The sequence below is a fragment of the Neoarius graeffei genome, chromosome 21, assembly GCF_027579695.1.
Source record: "Neoarius graeffei isolate fNeoGra1 chromosome 21, fNeoGra1.pri, whole genome shotgun sequence".
NCBI lineage: Eukaryota > Metazoa > Chordata > Actinopteri > Siluriformes > Ariidae > Neoarius > Neoarius graeffei.
Window position 1 is genome coordinate 35996125 of NC_083589.1, and position 19710 is coordinate 36015834.

The 19710-nt window shown below is 41.1% G+C and overlaps 1 protein-coding gene across 2 annotated transcripts in view; it reads left to right on the plus strand.

The window, feature by feature from the left end:
* LOC132869708 (copine-8) overlaps positions 1–19710 on the plus strand; it is a 302212-nt gene that overhangs the window by 123444 nt on the left and 159058 nt on the right. For both annotated transcript variants that reach the window (XM_060903046.1, XM_060903044.1), the window contains exon 5: positions 18035–18074. In XM_060903046.1, the coding sequence (XP_060759029.1) occupies positions 18035–18074 (40 nt within the window). The remainder of the gene's footprint in view (positions 1–18034; positions 18075–19710) is intronic.

Consider the following 19710-nt stretch of genomic DNA (forward strand, 5'->3'; position numbering starts at 1 on the left):
CTCACGATGCTTTGTATAGCGTGACTTGAGACAAAGAATCTAGGTCAAACCAAAAGTTTCAGTTAAAGTGGTGCTCTTTGAAATAAATGCATTTAACAAGTTGAGATTACTTGAAGCTTTGTGCATGCGCACTGGCTTCGCGTGTCGGTTGGTAAAGACGGACTGGCTTAAATATTTCATGGAGTTATTAGAATTTATGGAATTTGAATTTGTGTGTACATATGTTCCTGGTGGGCGGCACGGTGGTGTAGTGGTTAGCACTGTCGCCTCACAGCAAGAGGGTCCGGGTTCGAGCCCCGTGGCCGGCGAGGGCCTTTCTGTGTGGAGTTTGCATGTTCTCCCCGTGTCCGCGTGGGTTTCCTCCGGGTGCTCCGGTTTCCCCCACAGTCCAAAGACATGCAGGTTAGGTTAACTGGTGACTCTAAATTGACCGTAGGTGTGAATGTGAGTGTGAATGGTTGTCTGTGTCTATGTGTCAGCCCTGTGATGACCTGGCGACTTGTCCAGGGTGTACCCCGCCTTTCGCCCGTAGTCAGCTGGGATAGGCTCCAGCTTGCCTGCGACCCTGTAGAACAGGATAAAGTGGCTAGAGATGATGAGATGAGATGAGATATGTTCCTGGTGGATAATGTCGAATAATGAAGTAGTTGTGCCTAGTCTTTTGTAGATTTTCTTATTTCTGTGGTAAAAACACTCGTGTTAGTCACCAGCTCTAGTCCAGTTTGTCAGTAGTTTTTTTTTTTAATTGTTTAATTCGTTTTTCTAACGGAAAACTTTTACAATTCATTTGAACTTGTTGCACTGTTATTAAATGTGATTTGTGTGTGCAATACAAAAACGTTGCTCAAACAGTAGGATATTAATAAATGAAGCATCGTCGTCCATGGTGTGTTGCCTTGATAATGTATATTAGCATATCTTAAAAACAAAAATCCATAGCGATCTGGTAAAATTAGTGAAAATATTTCTGCAAATGTGCAACTGTCAGATTCTTAGGCTGGATTTGTGCCTGTTCAAGACGATGATTTTTAATTTTATTTGAAGGAACATTGTAAATGAGCATCGTTAAAGCACTAAATTAGATCTAAAAGACCGCTGTTGTTCCAAAGATGGCTTGTACCTGTATAGTACCTTTTTATAATGGCACAGACATGGAACATTAAAAAGCAGGATGAAGTTGAGACATACTTCAAGTTTTAACACGCCCCTGTTTACTTCCCTTCATGAATTGGAAGTGTGTATCCTGTACATGAGTCATACAAGTGGTCATTTCTACCAAAAAGAGAGTAGTGTGTGGGTCAGAGTGGATTTTCTTGGAGAAACAGGATAGGTGGAGTGATTTCTTTGGTCATTTGTGTGAGCTGTGTATAGAGTCGTAACAGCTTGGCAACTGGCTATGAGACTAAAGAATACAGTGTCAAAGATGCATCAGCTTTCACTGTATGGGTAAAATATGGGTAGTTAAGACAAGTCGATTTTAACAAAATGTTTTTTGAAACAGTTGTTTGAATGATCATTAAAAAAAAAAGAAATCCTAACAAAACCCACAGAATTAATCTGTTATTTCTGCCAGCTTTACAACAAATGACTTTTCAAGTGATTTCACTGTCGCAGAAAAATTTCCAATGTCAGAATAAAATCATGAGAGTTTCGCTAGAGTTGTGGTGCGCTCCTGTCATTTGGATCGTTTGGTGTAAGGTGGTCACGATAGCTGTCTTAAAGTGCCATTCCACCATTGGATGTATTCTTTGGCATAAAATACAATATATTTTATGACAACATGACTAGACAGAGAAATCTTTTAGCTTCAAAATGATATATCAAACATAATTTTTGACAACGACAAGTATATTAATTTTGTGACCAAAGTCACCTCATCTCATCTCATCTCATTATCTGTAGCCGCTTTATCCTTCTACAGGGTCGCAGGCAAGCTGGAGCCTATCCCAGCTGACTACGGGCGAAAGGCGGGGTACACCCTGGACAAGTCGCCAGGTCATCACAGGGCTGACACATAGACACAGACAACCATTCACACTCACATTCACACCTACGGTCAATTTAGAGTCACCAGTTAACCTAACCTGCATGTCTTTGGACTGTGGGGGAAACCGGAGCACCCGGAGGAAACCCACGCGGACACGGGGAGAACATGCAAACTCCGCACAGAAAGGCCCTCGCCGGCCACGGGGCTCGAACCCAGGACCTTCTTGCTGTGAGGCGACAGCGCTAACCACTACACCACCGTGCCGCCACCAAAGTCACCTACCCTTTTAATTTCCGCGTGGTAGTGAAACGTGATGTCATCGCCAGGTTCCCCTTCTTGTGTACCATGTCACGTGTGACGTGGCACAGATTATCAGCAATGGCGGATAGAACGCGATTGTCAGCTTCGGAAAAGAAGCGAAGGAAAATAGCAAGTGATGCCCAAAGGAGACGGTCGATGGTGAATATCGGCACAGCAATCGACAAGTGGAAATCGCGTTCTATCCGCCATTGCTGATAATCTGTGCCACGTCACACGTGACGTGGTACACAAGAAGGGGAACCTGCCGATGACATCACGTTTCACTACCGCGCGGAAATTAAAAGGGTAGGTGACTTTGGTCGCAAAATTAATATACTTGCCGTTGTCAAAAAATTATGTTTGATATATCATTTTGAAGCTAAAAGATTTCTCTGTCTAGTCATGTTGTCATAAAATATATTGTATTTTATGCCAAAGAATACATCCAATGGTGGAATGGCACTTTAAGTAAGTCTTTTTCTCAAATCAACCGTTTAATATTATCATAAGTTTTTAGTCTTGTCTCATACACATAGTACCAAGCGAAGCAGGTACAGAAATATTTCTCTAAAGGAAACTAGTTGCAATCTTCTAGATCCCCAGTCTTTGCAAAATCATAGTCTGTGACTAAAAACTGATTAATGACACGTCTTAAATGTGAGAGGGCGTCAGACTCTAGTCTTTTAAAAGTCTTTCCTGAGTCTTTTTAAAGTCTTCCAGATCAGTGTTTCTCAACCACGAAGTTCCATCTAGTGGGCCGTAAAAAATTTTTTCAAGTTGAAGCTAATTTTTAGTAGGGTACAATTGCTGGGTTGCATCCGATGTCACATCGACCTCATTAGATGTGCAAGACATGAAGTGGTGGTCAACTAAGCTCACTGTTAACAAAGTGATACTATCGCTGCGGCGCCTCGCTGGTCGCTAAAATGCCCTACGCTTGCATTGTTTTGCGCTGCTCGAATCGAACAAACCGTCAAACTGATAAGTTTCTTCCGGGTTCCCCTTGAAATGATAAAGGGTGAAAGGGCAAAGGATTTTACCAAAAGACAACAAGAAAGGTGGCTCTTGAACCTTTTGCTGTGATGGAAGGGAGTTGAGTCGAAGAACGCTCGAGTTTGCAGTGATCACTTCAGGAAAGGTTTGTAAATTCCTCTGATTTATTTCGTTTGGATTCGCAAATGACTTTTCTCGACATTTTCTGTTATTTCGTGATTTTTTGAAGTTCAGGAGACGTTTCAGTCCTCAGATGTGCTTTTGTTTATACTGTTTGATCGTGGTTGCCATATTGTAATATCCAGGTCGTTAAAGGTGTTTCTGTGGATCTTTGTGAATGATTTACCTCAAAGAGAAGAGCAGCGAGGATTGAGACTCAAGTGGCTGTGGCTTGTTTACACCCGATACTAAAACTTGTAGTGTCCTAGCAACCATTGCAAAGCCCAGAAATGCTACTTACCCAGGCATAAATGATACAGGTTTTATCTTGTACAGTAGTGTCCTGATCCCCAGATCCTTACCCCAGCCACATATAAAAAGTTGTACTCCTCCATGCTCTTCCAGGTTTTCATCTGTTTGTCCGTGTAGAACGATGTCTGCAGCAGGTAGTTTGAGATGTCGGGGAACTCAGCGAATGGATAATTTTCCAACTCATAGGAAAAATCCTTCTTTGTTAGCGTGTAAGGATCTAATCCCATTGAATGGTTTCTATGTCCACTTCTTTTGAGTGTACGTCTTGATTTTAATAACTTGCTTGTTTTCTGTACACAAACATGGCAATAAGTTCTTGTGTTAATGGACCAGACTCCACTTTTGGATCATTAATCCCTTTTGACTGAGAATACCCTGCATGCATGGTTTTATGTTGGCTTCTGGCACATTCATACAGTTTTAAATACAATACCTACAATGAAATAAGTTGGATTTTATTTAATACCTGGGCTCTCATCTGTAACAGGGAGTGATGTTGCATCCCTTTAATACACTTTACAGTAGATTATTAGATTCTAATAGAATAGACGAGCCAAAATAATTGGGGATCTTTTTTAATGGGCCCCGACTCGTTACAGTATGAATAGGTGGGCCTTACAGTAGAAAAGGTTGAGAACCCTTGGTCTAGTATGTGGTTAGCATTAGTCGAATCAAGAGGAATTAGTTCGTCAAAAGCTGTGATAGACATTTACCTCAAGTTATAAAACTAGAGAGACTGATGCGGATGATGCTTATGATCAAAGTGATTATCAAGTATACTGTGAAACACGAGTGTCAGAAATGTCAGATGTTGTTAGATTAGGTTACAAATGTAGAGGTTTAGAGGGTGTTTTCTTGATGTAGCCTGTTTTCTTTCAGGATAATATTAAATCAGGTTAAGGCTCCAGATCCTGCCTAGGATAAAGCAGTTAATGAAGATGAATGAATGAATTAATGAATAGAGAATGAATGCTGAACAGTCGATTGGTCTGTAGGCTGTGAATAAAGACTTACAGCAAGATAAAGCTTTATCGGTCATATTTATGATTTATATACTGCATTTATTTAATGTTAAATTAAATACAAATCAAATAAATAAATATTGTTGGTGACTTTCAATGAAGTAAGAATGCAATCTTTAAATGTTCATAATATGCTTACCGGCCACTTTAATCGGAACTTGTTCTTGATTCTAAGACTCCTGTTCTTGGCTGGCAGGAGCGAAACCCAGTGTGGTCTTCTACTGTTGCATGCTGAGATGCTTTTCTGCTCACCACGGTTGTAAAGAGTTGCTATGAGTTACTATATCCTTCCTGGCAGCTCGAACCAATCTGGCCGTTTTCCTCTGACCCTCTCTTATCAACAAGGCGTTTGTTTCCACCCACAGAACTGTTGCTCGCTCAATGTTTTTGTTTTTCACACCATTCTGTGTAAACTCTAGAGACTGTTGTGTATGAAAACCCCAGGAGATCAGCAGTTTCTGAAATACTCAAACCAGTGCATCTGGCTCAAACCAACACCCAACCCATGCCACAGTGAAAGTCTCACTTTGAGATCACAATTCTTCCCATTCTGATGTTTGAAGTGAACATTCACTGAAGCTCTTGATTTGTATCTGCATGATTTTATGCATTGTGCTGCTGTTAAGGGATCGGCTGATTAGAGAATGCCATAAAACAGCAGGTGGATGGGTGTTCCTATTAAAGTGGCCAGTGAGTGTAAATGTGATTTTGATTTTAATATGCAACACTATAAATAATTTACTTCTGGTTGAGATACAAAAGAGAAACATATTTCAGTTTGGGAAAATGTGGCGTTGAGAACCTCATCTCATCTCATTATGTCTAGCCGCTTTATCCTGTTCTACAGGGTCGCAGGCGAGCTGGAGCCTATCCCAGCTGACTACGGGCGAAAGGCGGGGTACACCCTGGACAAGTGGCCAGGTCATCACAGGGCTGACACATAGACACAGACAACCATTCACACTCACATTCACACCTACGGTCAATTTAGAGTCACCAGTTAACCTAACCTGCATGTCTTTGGACTGTGGGGGAAACCGGAGCACCCGGAGGAAACCCACGCGGACACGGGGAGAACATGCAAACTCCGCACAGAAAGGCCCTCGCCGGCCACGGGGCTCGAACACGGACCTTCTTGCTGTGAGGCGACAGCGCTAACCACTACACCACCGTGCCGCCAGAAAGGCACTCTATAAATTGAAATTCTCATCTCATCTCATTATCTCTAGCCGCTTTATCCTTCTACAGGGTCGCAGGCAAGCTGAAGCCTATCCCAGCTGACTACGGGCGAAAGGCAGGGTACACCCTGGACAAGTCGCCAGGTCATCACAGGGCTGACACATAGACACAGACAACCATTCACACTCACATTCACACCTACGGTCAATTTAGAGTCACCAGTTAACCTAACCTGCATGTCTTTGGACTGTGGGGGAAACCGGAGCACCCGGAGGAAACCCACGCGGACACGGGGAGAACATGCAAACTCCACACAGAAAGGCCCTCGCCGGCCCTGGGGCTCGAACCCAGGACCTTCTTGCTGTGAGGCGACAGCGCTAACCACTACACCACCGTGCCGCCCTAAATTGAAATTATTATTATTATTATTTTAAAGTCACTTTATTAATACAGTTAAATACCGATAAGCAACAGCAAAGATCGCATCAAACTTCATTCAGTTAACAGCTATACACAGTCTTCAAGATACTTCCAACTTAAGTGCTTCTTTAGGCTTTGTTGTTTCAGACAAAAATAAATCAAACGGTGAAATTAATGTGCAAAATAACAAATCTCTGTGTTTAAAACCTTTACAAATTATAGATGTGCATTGGGACACAACAGATACGTACAGTACAGTAAGCAGGAGCAAGTGGTCAAATATGAGGCAAGGGAATTAAAGTTGAGAGCCTTTTGGATATGAGACACTGAGCGACACATTTACTGTTTCTTGTCAAAATTGTGATGTACTCATTCCTTTATTCATTCATTTTTAGTAATTGCTTTATCCTAATCAGCGTTGCTGTGGTTTAATTGACTTGTTTGTTTATATTAATCAAATATACCACGCACTGAGAGACTCCGGTTGAAATTATGGATTCTCTGAGGTGACTGGTACATTCAATTTACGTCCCTCATCAAAGAATTCCAAATTAAAAGTGTTAAGATTGAATCTCGGCATAAACTCACTGGAGGCAGCCATGTTTGTTGTCTACGTCGGAGCGACCTTTGACCTGTGCATATGCAATGTATCATGCTATCGCTTTTTAAACCTTTTATTTATTTATTACCATGCTATCGCCTGCCTCTCTAGGCATGATCTTGATACTATCTACTGTACACACACACAGATATGTTTGCGGAGCCACAGCTGTGACTCGAGTCGGTTACTACACTGTTATTTTTGGTATTTGAAAAAAGAGACCAAGCAGTACAGTACATAAAAATAATTACTGACTCACAAAATCAGAAAGCTGCTAAAACTATTGATTTGTGTGGTTATTTTAATGTGTTCAGTTGAAAATCCCCCTGGCTGAAACGTTAATGTTTTTGTTTTGATTGTATTAATGACTTCTATTTTTGTCTGTCTTTCCTATAAAATTAAAAAAAACAAAACTCGAGTCAGACGGAAAGCTTGAAATTGTGACGACAGTTCGTTGTATATCCAGGATATACCGTGTCTGACTCACACCATACCTATTTTTAAAAATTTTTGAAGTTACGATATACATTGCTTAATCAATGGTGGAACTATTTTATGTCATGTGACCCATCCTTGGCCAATCCCTGCACGGGATATAATGAGGGATATAATTAACAGCTATTCCACGAAATCAAGTCATACATGAGCTGATAGCCAACGAGGAGCATAGCACCGAGTCGGCTATAAGCCATGTATGACGAGATTGAGTGGAACAACTGTTGCATTCTATCCACATTCACTGGATTTTGAGAAAGAGAGCATTTTTATTTTTAGCAAATTCGATAAATTAAAAACTTCATACAAAACGTCTGGCAAAATCATTTCCACTTAGAATTTAAACAAACCAGCGAAATGACAGGAGCAATTTGTGAAAAATGCGATAATTCTTGAAAAATAAAAAAAGACACGTTCTTTCCATCAAATACTTTCATTCCATATTTTGTTGCTTTTTTGTATTTTTGTATTTTTTTCGAGTAGAGTTTTTATTTCGTCCTCGGTTGGTTTAGCAACATGTTCTGCCATTTTGTTTTTCTCTATTCATGTTATATGAGCTGATATCCTAGTAGTAGAGTAGCCAATCAGAGCGTGCAATTGCTCATATCCAGTGAATGTGGATAGAATCATTTGGGATATACCATGATCCTGATTGGGAAAAAGTGTTTACTAAATATGAATGAATGAATGAATAGTTATTGAATATTAAATATTTTGGATCATTACAAACAGAAATACTTGCAGAACCAGGCAGGATTGGTAACATTTACTTTAAAAGTGGGCAGGATTCAGAATTGGTGTGGCACGGTGGTGTAGTGCTTAGCACTGTCGCCTCACAGCAAGAAGGTCCGGGTTCGAGCCCAGTGGCTGGCGAGGGCCTTTCTGTGCGGAGTTTGCATGTTCTCCCCGTGTCTGCATAGGTTTCCTCCGGGCGCTCCGGTTTCCCCCACAGTCCAAAGATATGCAGGTTAGGTTAACTGGTGACTCTAAATTGACCATAGGTGTGAATGTGAGTGTGAATGGTTGTCTGTGTCTATGTGTCAGCCCTGTGATGACCTGGCGACTTGTCCAGGGTGTACCCCGCCTTTCGCCCGTAGTCAGCTGGGATAGGCTCCAGCTTGCCTGCGACCCTGTAGAACAGGATAAAGCGGCTAGAGATAATGGATGGATGAATGGATGGATTGAGAATTGAATGAATGAATAAATAAATAAACAGTCCTGCTACACTTAAATATAAAAGCGATATGAAACTGGCAACATTCAGTTAAAACAAAAGGAAAAAAAATGTGTCAATGTACTCTTACACAATATGCAGTTGATTTGTATAATTATCTTCATCTCGTCTGAAATATTTCCAGATGAACAAAGTACATTTATCCTGCTATTTTTCATCACCACAGTAGCACTGCATGTATTAATTGACTGGTCTATGCAACCACTTATGGCTGGGTGGGAGGGGAGTGTGGTTTTATCTGCATGTCTGTCCAAATGTGTGCCTTCAGTGATGCAATATTTATAAATCCGAGTGTGTGTGCAGTGATGGACCATAAGAGATGTGTTTGGGCACTATGGCCTCTAAATTACTTCTTTTTTTAGCCTCATTACCACAAAGCACTCAGAAATGTATTCAAGCAGCAGCTGACCTGCACTGACATTCAGCCTCACCACTGGATGTGTGTCACAGCCCACAACTTGTCTTCAGCTGTGCATGTTCTTTAATTTCACAAATTAGAATATGAAGAACACAACATCAAAATTTTCTCATAATGTGTCCTGACTTTTTTTTTTTTCACACTAATTTTTTGGCAGCAGACCCAATAATTATCCAAATTCTTAAATAACACTATTTATTTTCATATAAATTATTTCAATTTTAATAACTTATTTTTTACTGAAAATATGGCACAGCAGGATATTTTAAAATTACAAATGATGATAATAATCATTCATGTCTTATTCCTGCTTCATGTTCAGTCTTTCTGTGATAGCTTTCAAGGATCAAGCAGTTAGGAAAAATGAGTGAATGAATGAAAGAATATGTCATAAAGTATGATCAGAGAACCTATTTTTAGTCCTTTATTAGTCAATTTCCATTATTGACAGCTACCAAAGTTTGTAGCATATTCCCACAGTGGTGCAGTGGCAGTGTTGTAGTCGAGTCACTATACCTTGAGTCCGAGTCAAGTCCAAGTCACAAAAAAAAAATTGAGTCGAGTCCACTATTGATCTGAGTCAAGTCTGAGAACAAGACTCCAACTGCACCATTTGGCGGTGGCTGTTTTAGCGCGCCATTAACATTAGTTTGTTCCTGAACATGACGTATGAACAGGTGAATGTGCTTCTCTTTGTCAGGGAGTGCGAAGTATTCTGTCAGAGGTGGTTGGGAGACGGATGTAAATGCAGAAGGTGTGTTTATTACTACAAGTGAAGACAGGCAAACAATCCAGAACGGCAGGCAAAATCGTAAAACAGTGAAACAGGCAATGGGTCGAGCGAGGCACAAACAGGCTATCGTAGACTCGGCAGAATCAAAGATGAGAAACAGGAAATCAGGAAACCAAACAAGGAAATAAGGCTTGGTAATGTTTCAGCAATGCAACTCAATACTTCGTAAACTAAGTTCGTTTTCACAGTTTTTATATAGGCGTGCTGCCTGTGCAGGTGCGAGTCATGGTGCGCGTGCTGTCCGGAGCGTGCCCGAGAGTCTATCTGATGCACACACCAAGGTGTGCAGGTGTGACACTCTTGCACAAAATTAGTACAAAATTAATGTAGATATAAATATCCTATGCCAAATTATTATGCCATGTTACAAAAAATAAAGAAAAAATCTGAGTCCTCGTCTCCAGTTTACGAGTCCGAATGCAGTTAATGCACGAGTCCAAGTCCAAGTCATCAGTGCTCAAGTCCAAGTCAAGTCACGAGTCCTTAAAATTAGAGCACAAGTCCTGGATTCGAGTACTACAAGCCTGTGCAGTGGTTAGCAATGTTGCCTCACGGCAAGAAGGTTCTGGGTTCAAACCGGCCATCGATTAGGGCCTTTCTCTGTGGAATTTGCATATTCTCCCTGTGCCTGTGTGGGTTTCCTCTGGGTGCTGTGGTTTCCTCCCACAGTCCAAAGACATGCCGATTAGGTCAAGTAGCTACTCTAAATTGCCCGTAGGTGTGAATGTGTGTCTGTCTGTCTGCGTTTTCTCACAATAGCCAAGCCACCTGTCCAGGGTGTACCCCGCCTCTCGCCAGCTGGGATTACCTCCAGCCTACCCCCAACCTGTAATATGTATGCAGTATAGAAAATGAATGTTACATTTATCCATCCATCCATAGCCACTTATCCTGTCCTACAGGGTCGCAGGCAAGCTGGAGCCTATCCCAGCTAACTATGGGCGAGAGGCGGGGTACACCCTGGACAAATCGCCAGGTCATCGCAGGGCTGACACATAGACACAGACAACCATTCACACTCACACCTACGGTCAATTTAGAGCCACCAATTAGCCTAACCTGTATGTCTTTGGACTGTGGGGGAAACCAGAGCACCTGGAGGAAACCCACGCGGACACGGGGAGAACATGCAAACTCCACACAGAAAGGCCTTCGTCGGCCACTGGGCTCGAACCCAGGACCTTCTTGCTGTGAGGCGACAGTGCTAACCACTACACCATCGTGCCACCAATATTACATTTAGTTTACATTAAAAATCTTATGTTTCTCACCAAAACGTGATTTAATTGCTTGTACTAAACTGAATTTAAACAAGTTTCTAATCACTTGTTTCAGTAATGTTGAGTGAATGTGATGAACTCACATAGTATTAATATGATCGAGTTATGTTTTGAAATAGCACAAGGATGCTGATGACGATGCAAAGAAAAATTGTAGGAAAAGAAGTGTAGTATAATAGTACAGCAGGAAATGTTTTTGTCTCACAACACCAGCAAGCTGGGTTCAGTCCTCAGCTCAGGTGTGTGTCCAGGATTCTGTTTTATTCAGAGCTTTGAAATTACATGACTGAAATCATATTGGACATACGAAAACAAATCATGTTAATGCCACTAAATTCAATCATGTGGAACTGATGTACACATTTGAATTAAGTTAATTAAATGAGCATTTTGGGCTTTTTTTTCAGTGATAGTCCAAATGACACAGGAAGTGCACAGATAGTCCCCAGGAAGGACTCGACCGCCTATTGCTGTCAGACTGTATAAGTGCCCTCTTGGCTGGCTTGTATAATTGTGATTTACATGGCATTCTGCAAGGCACAATTGGCATATTGTGCATTTATATCAGCAACTACAGATTGGAAGATGTAGCAAACAATATCTAATAATAACTTTTCGACCACAGGCTGCAAGCCAAAGCACAGGTTTAATTTAATACTCTAACAGGTTGTTGTTTCTATAGTAACAGATTATACAGGGACTTGTATGGCTGAAGCTCCATAGACCAAAGCCTAATAATAATTGGATTTAAAAAAAAAACGTGTTGCACTTTAACAAAGAAAAGTGAGCGGCAGTTCTGCAGGCAGAAACACCTTGTCAGTAAGAGAGGTCAGAGAAGACTTTTTTTTTTCCTGACAGAAAGGCTACGGTATCTCAAATTACCACTCTTTAATAGATAGTTGAAAATGGGAAAAAGACCGGGTGATCTGTTTCCAGTCTTCTTCCAGTTTCGGTGAGCCTGTGCCCACTGTAGCTTTAGATTCCTGTGGAGTAGAAGTGGAACCCGATGTGCTTTTTTTCCCCCTCAAGGTTAGACATGTTTTGCCTTTTCTTGTACAGAGAGGTTATTTGAGAAACTGTACACTTCATCCACTCTAGCCAGACTAGAAATTCTCCTCTGGCCTCTCTCATCAGCACGGCATTTCCACCCGCAGAACTGACAGTCGGTGGACGTTTCGGGTTTGTTTGTTTTTTTGCACCATTGTGTGTAATCTCTTGAGACTGTTGCATATGAAAAAGTCACCAAGATCACATTTTTCCCCATTCTGATGTTTGATGTGAACCTTTGCTGAAGGTCTGGTATAAACAACAGGATGCCTTTATTAATTTTTTCTTTTGAGCCCCTGCCCCAATCAGTCTACGCACAGATGTGCAGGATGCCAAAGTGCCCCACCCTCCAAACACACACACACACACACACACACACACACACACACACACACACATACATATATATATATATATATATATATATATATATATATATATATATATATATATACACACACCACCGTGCCACCATTTTATATATATATATATATAATGGTGGCACGGTGGTGTAGTGGTTAGCGCTGTCGCCTCACAGCAAGAAGGCCCTGGGTTAGAGCTGAGCGGCCAGTGAGGGCCTTTCTCTGTGGAGTTTGCATGTTCTCCCCATGTCCGCGTGGGTTTCCTCCAGGTGCTCCGGTTTCCCCCACAGTCCAAAGACATGCAGGTTAGGTTAACTGGTGACTCTAAATTGACCGTAGGTGTGAATGTGAGTGTGAATGGTTGTCTGTGTCTATGTGTCAGCCCTGTGATGACCTGGCGACTTGTCCTGGGTGTACCCCGCCTTTCGCCCGTAGTCAGCTGGGATAGGCTCCAGCTTGCCTGCGACCCTGTAGAACAGGATAAAGCGGCTAGAGATAATGAGATGAGATGATGAGAGTGCCTTTCTTAAAACCCAAGGTCGCTTTAAAATTATAGGGAAAAAAAGAAGTCCCCCAAATAAAGGTCAGGATGTCATTCCAATGGTGTAGCAGCCACAGTCTCACCAAAAGGTTATACAGGTTCTCAACTTGGGCGGCACGGTGGTGTAGTGGTTAGCGCTGTCGCCTCACAGCAAGAAGGTCCAGGTTCGAGCCCCGTGGCCGGCGAGGGCCTTTCTGTGTGGAGTTTGCATGTTCTCCCCGTGTCCGCGTGGGTTTCCTCCGGGTGCTCCGGTTTCCCCCACAGTCCAAAGACATGCAGGTTATGGTGGCACGGTGGTGTAGTGGTTAGCGCTGTCGCCTCACAGCAAGAAGGCCCTGGGTTAGAGCTGAGCGGCCAGTGAGGGCCTTTCTCTGTGGAGTTTGCATGTTCTCCCCATGTCCGCGTGGGTTTCCTCCAGGTGCTCCGGTTTCCCCCACAGTCCAAAGACATGCAGGTTAGGTTAACTGGTGACTCTAAATTGACCGGTTTTTGATAGGTGTGAATGTGAGTGTGAATGGTTGTCTGTGTCTATGTGTCAGCCCTGTGATGACCTGGCGACTTGTCCAGGGTGTCCCCCGCCTCTCGCCCATAGTCAGTTGGGATAGACTCCAGCTTGCCTGTGGCCCTGTAGAACAGGATAAGCGGCTACAGATTATATATATGCTATACAATCATTCCGTCACAGAAAAAGAAAGTTCAAAGAAACTACTGAAAGCCCAAATATTGCCATGACATTTATATCCAAGATGACATTCATGTCACTGTATGTAAACTTCTGACCACAACTGTATACATACAGTGTAATAGGTGAAGTTGCCCAATTTTGTGTACGTGAGCTCATAGATGTCCACAATTGTCTAGCATTGCTCTACTAGATTGGAAAAAGAGTGTCTCAACGGTTAGGGCACTAGACTACTGATTGGATGACTGTGAGTTTGAATCTCTGTCAAGCTGCCACTCTGCCAGTGCCAACATAACCTTCATGTGCTTAGCTCAATTGTAAGTCACTTTGGATTTAAATCTCTGAAAAAAGAATAAACATAAATGAAGATCAGTTCCAGGGCTCTTCTGGTTATGGGCAGCACGGTGATGTAATGGTTAGCACTATCGCTTCACAGCAAGAAGGTTCTGGGTTCCTCCACAGTCCAAAGACATGTGGCTAGGTTAACATGGAGCAGCCATGGCCTGAAGGTTAGAGATTTGATTCCTGGGACTGGCAGGAATAAATGTGAATGAACAGCACTTTCCACTCCCTTTGTATCATGGCTGAAGTGCCCTTGAGCAAGGCACCTAACCCCCCACTGCTCTCTCTGTGTGTGTGTGTGTGTGTGTGTGTGTGTGTGTGTGTGTGTGTGTGTGTGTGTGTGTGTGTGTGTGTGCGCACGCTCATTGCTCACTTGTGTATGCATGTGTGTGTTCACTGCTTCAGATGGGTTAAATGCAGAGGAGGAATTTCATTGTGCTTAAGTCTGTGTTTGAGTGTACTTGTGATAAATAAAGGCTTCTTCCTGTTCTTCTTGGATGGTTGTGGATCTGGCAGGATGTCCAAACTACTGACAGGGCAGAATCTTAGGCCAAGTTTACATTAGACCGTATCTGTTTCGTTTTCTTCGCGGATGCACTGTCCGTTTACATTAAACCGCCTGGAAACGCCGGGAAACGGGAATCCGCCAGCGTCCACGTATTCAATCCAGATTGTGTCAGCTCCGGTGCTGTGTAAACATTGAGAATACGCGGATACGCTGTGCTGAGCTCTAGCTGGCGTCGTCATTGGACAACGTCACTGTGACATCCACCTTCCTGATTCGCTGGCGTTGGTCATGTGACGCGACTGCTGAAAAACGGCGCGGACTTCCGCCTTGTATCACCTTTCATTAAAGAGTATAAAAGTATGAAAATACTGCAAATACTGATGCAAATACTGCCCATTGTGTAGTTATGATTGTCTTTAGGCTTGCCATCCTTCCACTTGCAAGTGGTAAGTGATATGCGCTGGGATCACACACACAGCAGCTCAGTCCCGAATCACAGCTTGTGCACTTCACTCGCGCGCTCTGTGAGCTGCGCAAGGCCGGAGTGCGCACCCTCCAGAGGGCACTCGCTGTTCAGGGCGGAGTGATTTGGAGAGCAGGATGCCTGCGGAGCCGAGCGTATCCGTGTATTGGTGTTGCTGTGTGCACGCAAATCGTGTATTGGTGTTGCTGTGTGCACACTAATCGTTTTAAAAACGTTAATCTGATGATCCGCTGATACGGTCTAATGTAAACATGGGCTTAGATAGTTGCGTCACTTGGGAGTTCAAAGAAACATATATATATCTTAAAGTGAAACACATTTCTAGCACAAAGCTAAAGCTAACCAAGTACCATTACTACTGGAGTGGCACTCCTACTGTAAAAACATGAACAAGTGTGATTATTATAATTATGGTAATGCAGAACTTCTCACATGTATGCCATTTTGCTGTATGAGGTGATGTACTGTATGCACACACAAGCCTACATATAGCACACTTGTGCACACTCATGAACGCAACCAAACAACCCTTACAAAAAATAAGTTTATTCAAGTGTGTTTCTAGTATACTTCTTTTAAACTAAAAATAAGAGAGTATGCTTTCAGTTTACTTTTTATTTACTTATCAGAGATATACTTAATAAAGTTATATTTGGCTTGTACTGAAAAGTATATAGAAAAGTCTAAGTATATTAAATTTTATACTTCAACTTTTGATCAAGATATACTTAACAAAAGTGTAATAAAGTATTAAAATATTTGTGCCTTATATTTAAGTGTACTTGCCCTGTAGATGTGCTTCAGCATTGTTGACTCTTAGGTATGTCTGTGGTTCCATATAAGTTTTTTTTTTTTTTAATTTCTCCTGAGTGGGATAATGACATTTTTAATTTATTTATTTATTTATTTATTTATTTTTCTTTAGAGCTTGGATGTCTATTTCAGTTGTCATTGCCATGTTTTTGTACTTTGGCATTTAATACAATGTTGCTTTAAATTTTGATTTTTAAAGAAAATGAATATGTTCTTAATCCTGAGTATCTGTTGTTATTTTGTGAATTCTTACCTTTATAACTTCATTGTAACTTAAGGTACAAAACACTTTAGTTGTCTACTGGTAGTGTGCATGAGGTAAGGGTTAGGGCTAGAAAACTAATAGTGTACCTAGAAGGGTAATTGCAGTATACTTCAAAATTAAAAAGTGGACTCGATGTATATAACCAGTAACTAATAGTATATTTCCAATATGCTATAAAGTATACTTTTATAAACTAAAAAGTGGACTAGAAGTGTGTAACGAGTGAACCAATAGTATATTTCCAGTATACTACAAAGTATACTTTAAAAAGTGGACTAGAAGTATAAAACAAGTAAACTCATAGTATATTTCCAGTATACTATGAAGTATGCTTTTGTAAAGTAAAGCGTGGATTACAAGTATAGAACTAGTAAACTATTAGTATATAAGTTTACTTGTGGTATACTTGCAGTACAAAATAAAAAAATACTAGTTGTATTCTCAAAGTTTACTTCTCTTAGACTTAAAGTATACTTTTTATAAACTAAAAGTGGGCCAATTTAGTCCCAAGAAGTATTAGATTAGTTTACTTACAAGTATACTGTAAGTACATTGATATCAGTATACTTGGTGCACAAAAGTATCTCATCTCATTATCTCTAGCCGCTTTATCCTTCTACAGGGTCGCAGGCAAGCTGGAGCCTATCCCAGCTGACTACGGGCGAAAGGCGGGGTACACCCTGGACAAGTCGCCAGGTCGTCACAGGGCTGACACATAGACACAGACAACCATTCATACCTACGGTCAATTTAGACTCACCAGTTAACCTAACCTGCATGTCTTTGGACTGTGGGGGAAACCGGAGCACCCGGAGGAAACCCACGCGGACACGGGGAGAACATGCAAACTCCACACAGAAAGGCCCTCGCCGGCCCCAGGGCTCAAACCCGGACCTTCTTGCTGTGAGGCGACAGCGCTAACCACTACACCACCGTGCCGCCCCACACAAAAGTATACTTAAGGAAATATACTTTAACTTTACTTAAGTATATTTAATAAAATGAGCTTGAAGTATACTTCTTTTTGATAAGGGAAGATAGTAGAGAAAACAGAAAAAGGTAAAAATGACTGAAAAATAAATGAAAATCACAGTGTATCTTGAACAGAAAAGTGTGTGTAAGTCTGTGCAGATGAAAGAGAACAGCGGGATTTTATCTCATAACCATCAATGTGGAGCATCTAAATAATGACACTGTGCTTCTGTTTCATAGTTTCCAAACCTGGCTTGCTATCCAAACACATTTTTTTAACAGACTCTAATCTTGCTGTATTGGATTTTCTTGTGCACAATCATTGCAAAACCGGCATTTTTTTTTTCTTTTGGAAAATGTGTAAAATTAGTTCTTAATTTGTACCCACACTGAATCAGTCAGAGCACAGAGTCTCTGTTCCATGTTCTCAAGTGTGAAATTACCTGCAGTAGTTTCAAACAAAATCATGATGCTCGGCGAGGTCAGTCAACTGTGTCTTAAGATGATGAGTAGAGATTGTCTCTTTAGATCATAATCGTGTATGAATCATCATCTGGCTAATGATCTATCTTTAAAAAAAAAAAAAAAAGACAAAGTGGTCAATCTCTGGCTTTTTTTTCTTTTTGACAATTTTTTCCTCTGTACAAACACAAAAAGACTAATATTAGCTAATATTGGTGGTCTCATACTTTCTTCATTGTTCAGGTTGTAATGTGTGAAGTTAAAGCTTTTAGATAGAGGATCCTTTGGATTTTCATAGTCATTATGTGATATACGTAAAAGCATCAGTGGTGATTGAAATTCTTCCTCTCGTCTATTCTGCAGGTACGATGTGGATTCAAAGAGCACCAATCTTTCCAAACATGTGAGTATACCATTGATTCTCAATACTCAGTTTTAAGATGGATTGATGCTTCATCTGTAAATGAGGAGACGTTATAAAACCATACACACTCACGTTCTTTAAAATGTTAATATATATATATATATATATATATTCGACGGATGGTGTTTTTTTCAAGGTGTAATTAAAGGAGAACAGTCTCCATCTGTATCCAGTGACTTGTGAGTCCATTATTAAAACATGCAACATCTTTACATTATATTTAATGCTGCTTTCTCACCAGGAGTAAGTAAATAATATTGGCTGGCTTTTTTTTCGTGATCTATCAGATATATTCCATTCAGCGAGCATGATACTGAATGAGTCGAAGACGAGTTCAATATCATGCTCGCTGAATGGAATATATCTGATATACCACGTAAAAAAGCCAGCCAATATTATTATTATTATTATTATTATTATTATGCATACACATTCCTTTCAGTGTTCAACTCGTCTTTCTCTTTCAAAATTCTCTCAAAAACTTCCGTATTTAACGAAGCAAACCTGGCGGCCATGTTTGTTTACAAATTGTCACAGTCACTCGCTAGCACGGAAGTTTTACATTTCCGACATGTGATGTCATGTTGTCTTGACAACCATGCAATATCGTAAACCATATATTCAACGCTCATTCTCCATTGGGTAGGGTGGTGTAATACACGCAGGATAAGCGATATGCTAACAATGCTGTCAAACCAAATGAATGGAACCTGGAATGGAATTCTCCGATGGAAACATCACTTGCAGAAGTGTTTAGACTTAAATGGAGGATATGTAGAGACATAGCTTTGTTATTTTCATAAATAAAGATTTTTTTCATTTGTCTTAGAACTTTTTGACTTCCCCTCATAATTTATCATATTCCTTGCTCAAATTGTTGGACACTGTTTGCTAGCGAGTATTTTTGTCTTTGGTTTAATGGTTTCAGTGGTTGCACCAGGCTAGTACAATACGTCTACACAAACAGCAAAGCTTCCTACAAATATTTCACAAAAACAGCTGTTTGACACAAAGCTGAGATGCTTCGCCAATTTTGATAATAGACCAGATTTATTCTTGCAAAAGATTCTGGAGAAAAATGCTTGGGTATAAATACAGTGCTGCCAGATGGAATGCTTTGTTTCTTTTTGGTCTCTTTTTCAGAGGGTTTAAAGTGTTTCTTATACCCAAATAAAATAGCAAAAACAACTGTTCTATTTCGGGTAAAACAAACACATCAAGCCTGTAGCAGCACAGCAAATATTGCTGCCTGGCTAAGGAGCTGTGAGTAGGAACAAATATCTCTAACAAAAAGAAGGACGTTTTACAGTAGGGACAAAAGACATTTACCACCATTCTTCATTCCCACTGGTAGTGACCATATCATTTGTCATACACATGAAGTGAAATTCTGCTCAACTTTTTCACAACACTCTCACTGCCTGCTTTGTGTTACTAATTGTGGCCAAAACAACTGCTGTCATAAGAAAACTGGATCTGAGGGAGGAAAATTGTGCAGTAACTTTGCACTAATCTCTCCCAGTGCGCCCTGTGATGACCTGGCGACTTGTCCAGGGTGTACCCCGCCTTTCGCCCGTAGTCAGCTGGGATAGGCTCCAGCTTGCCTGCGACCCTG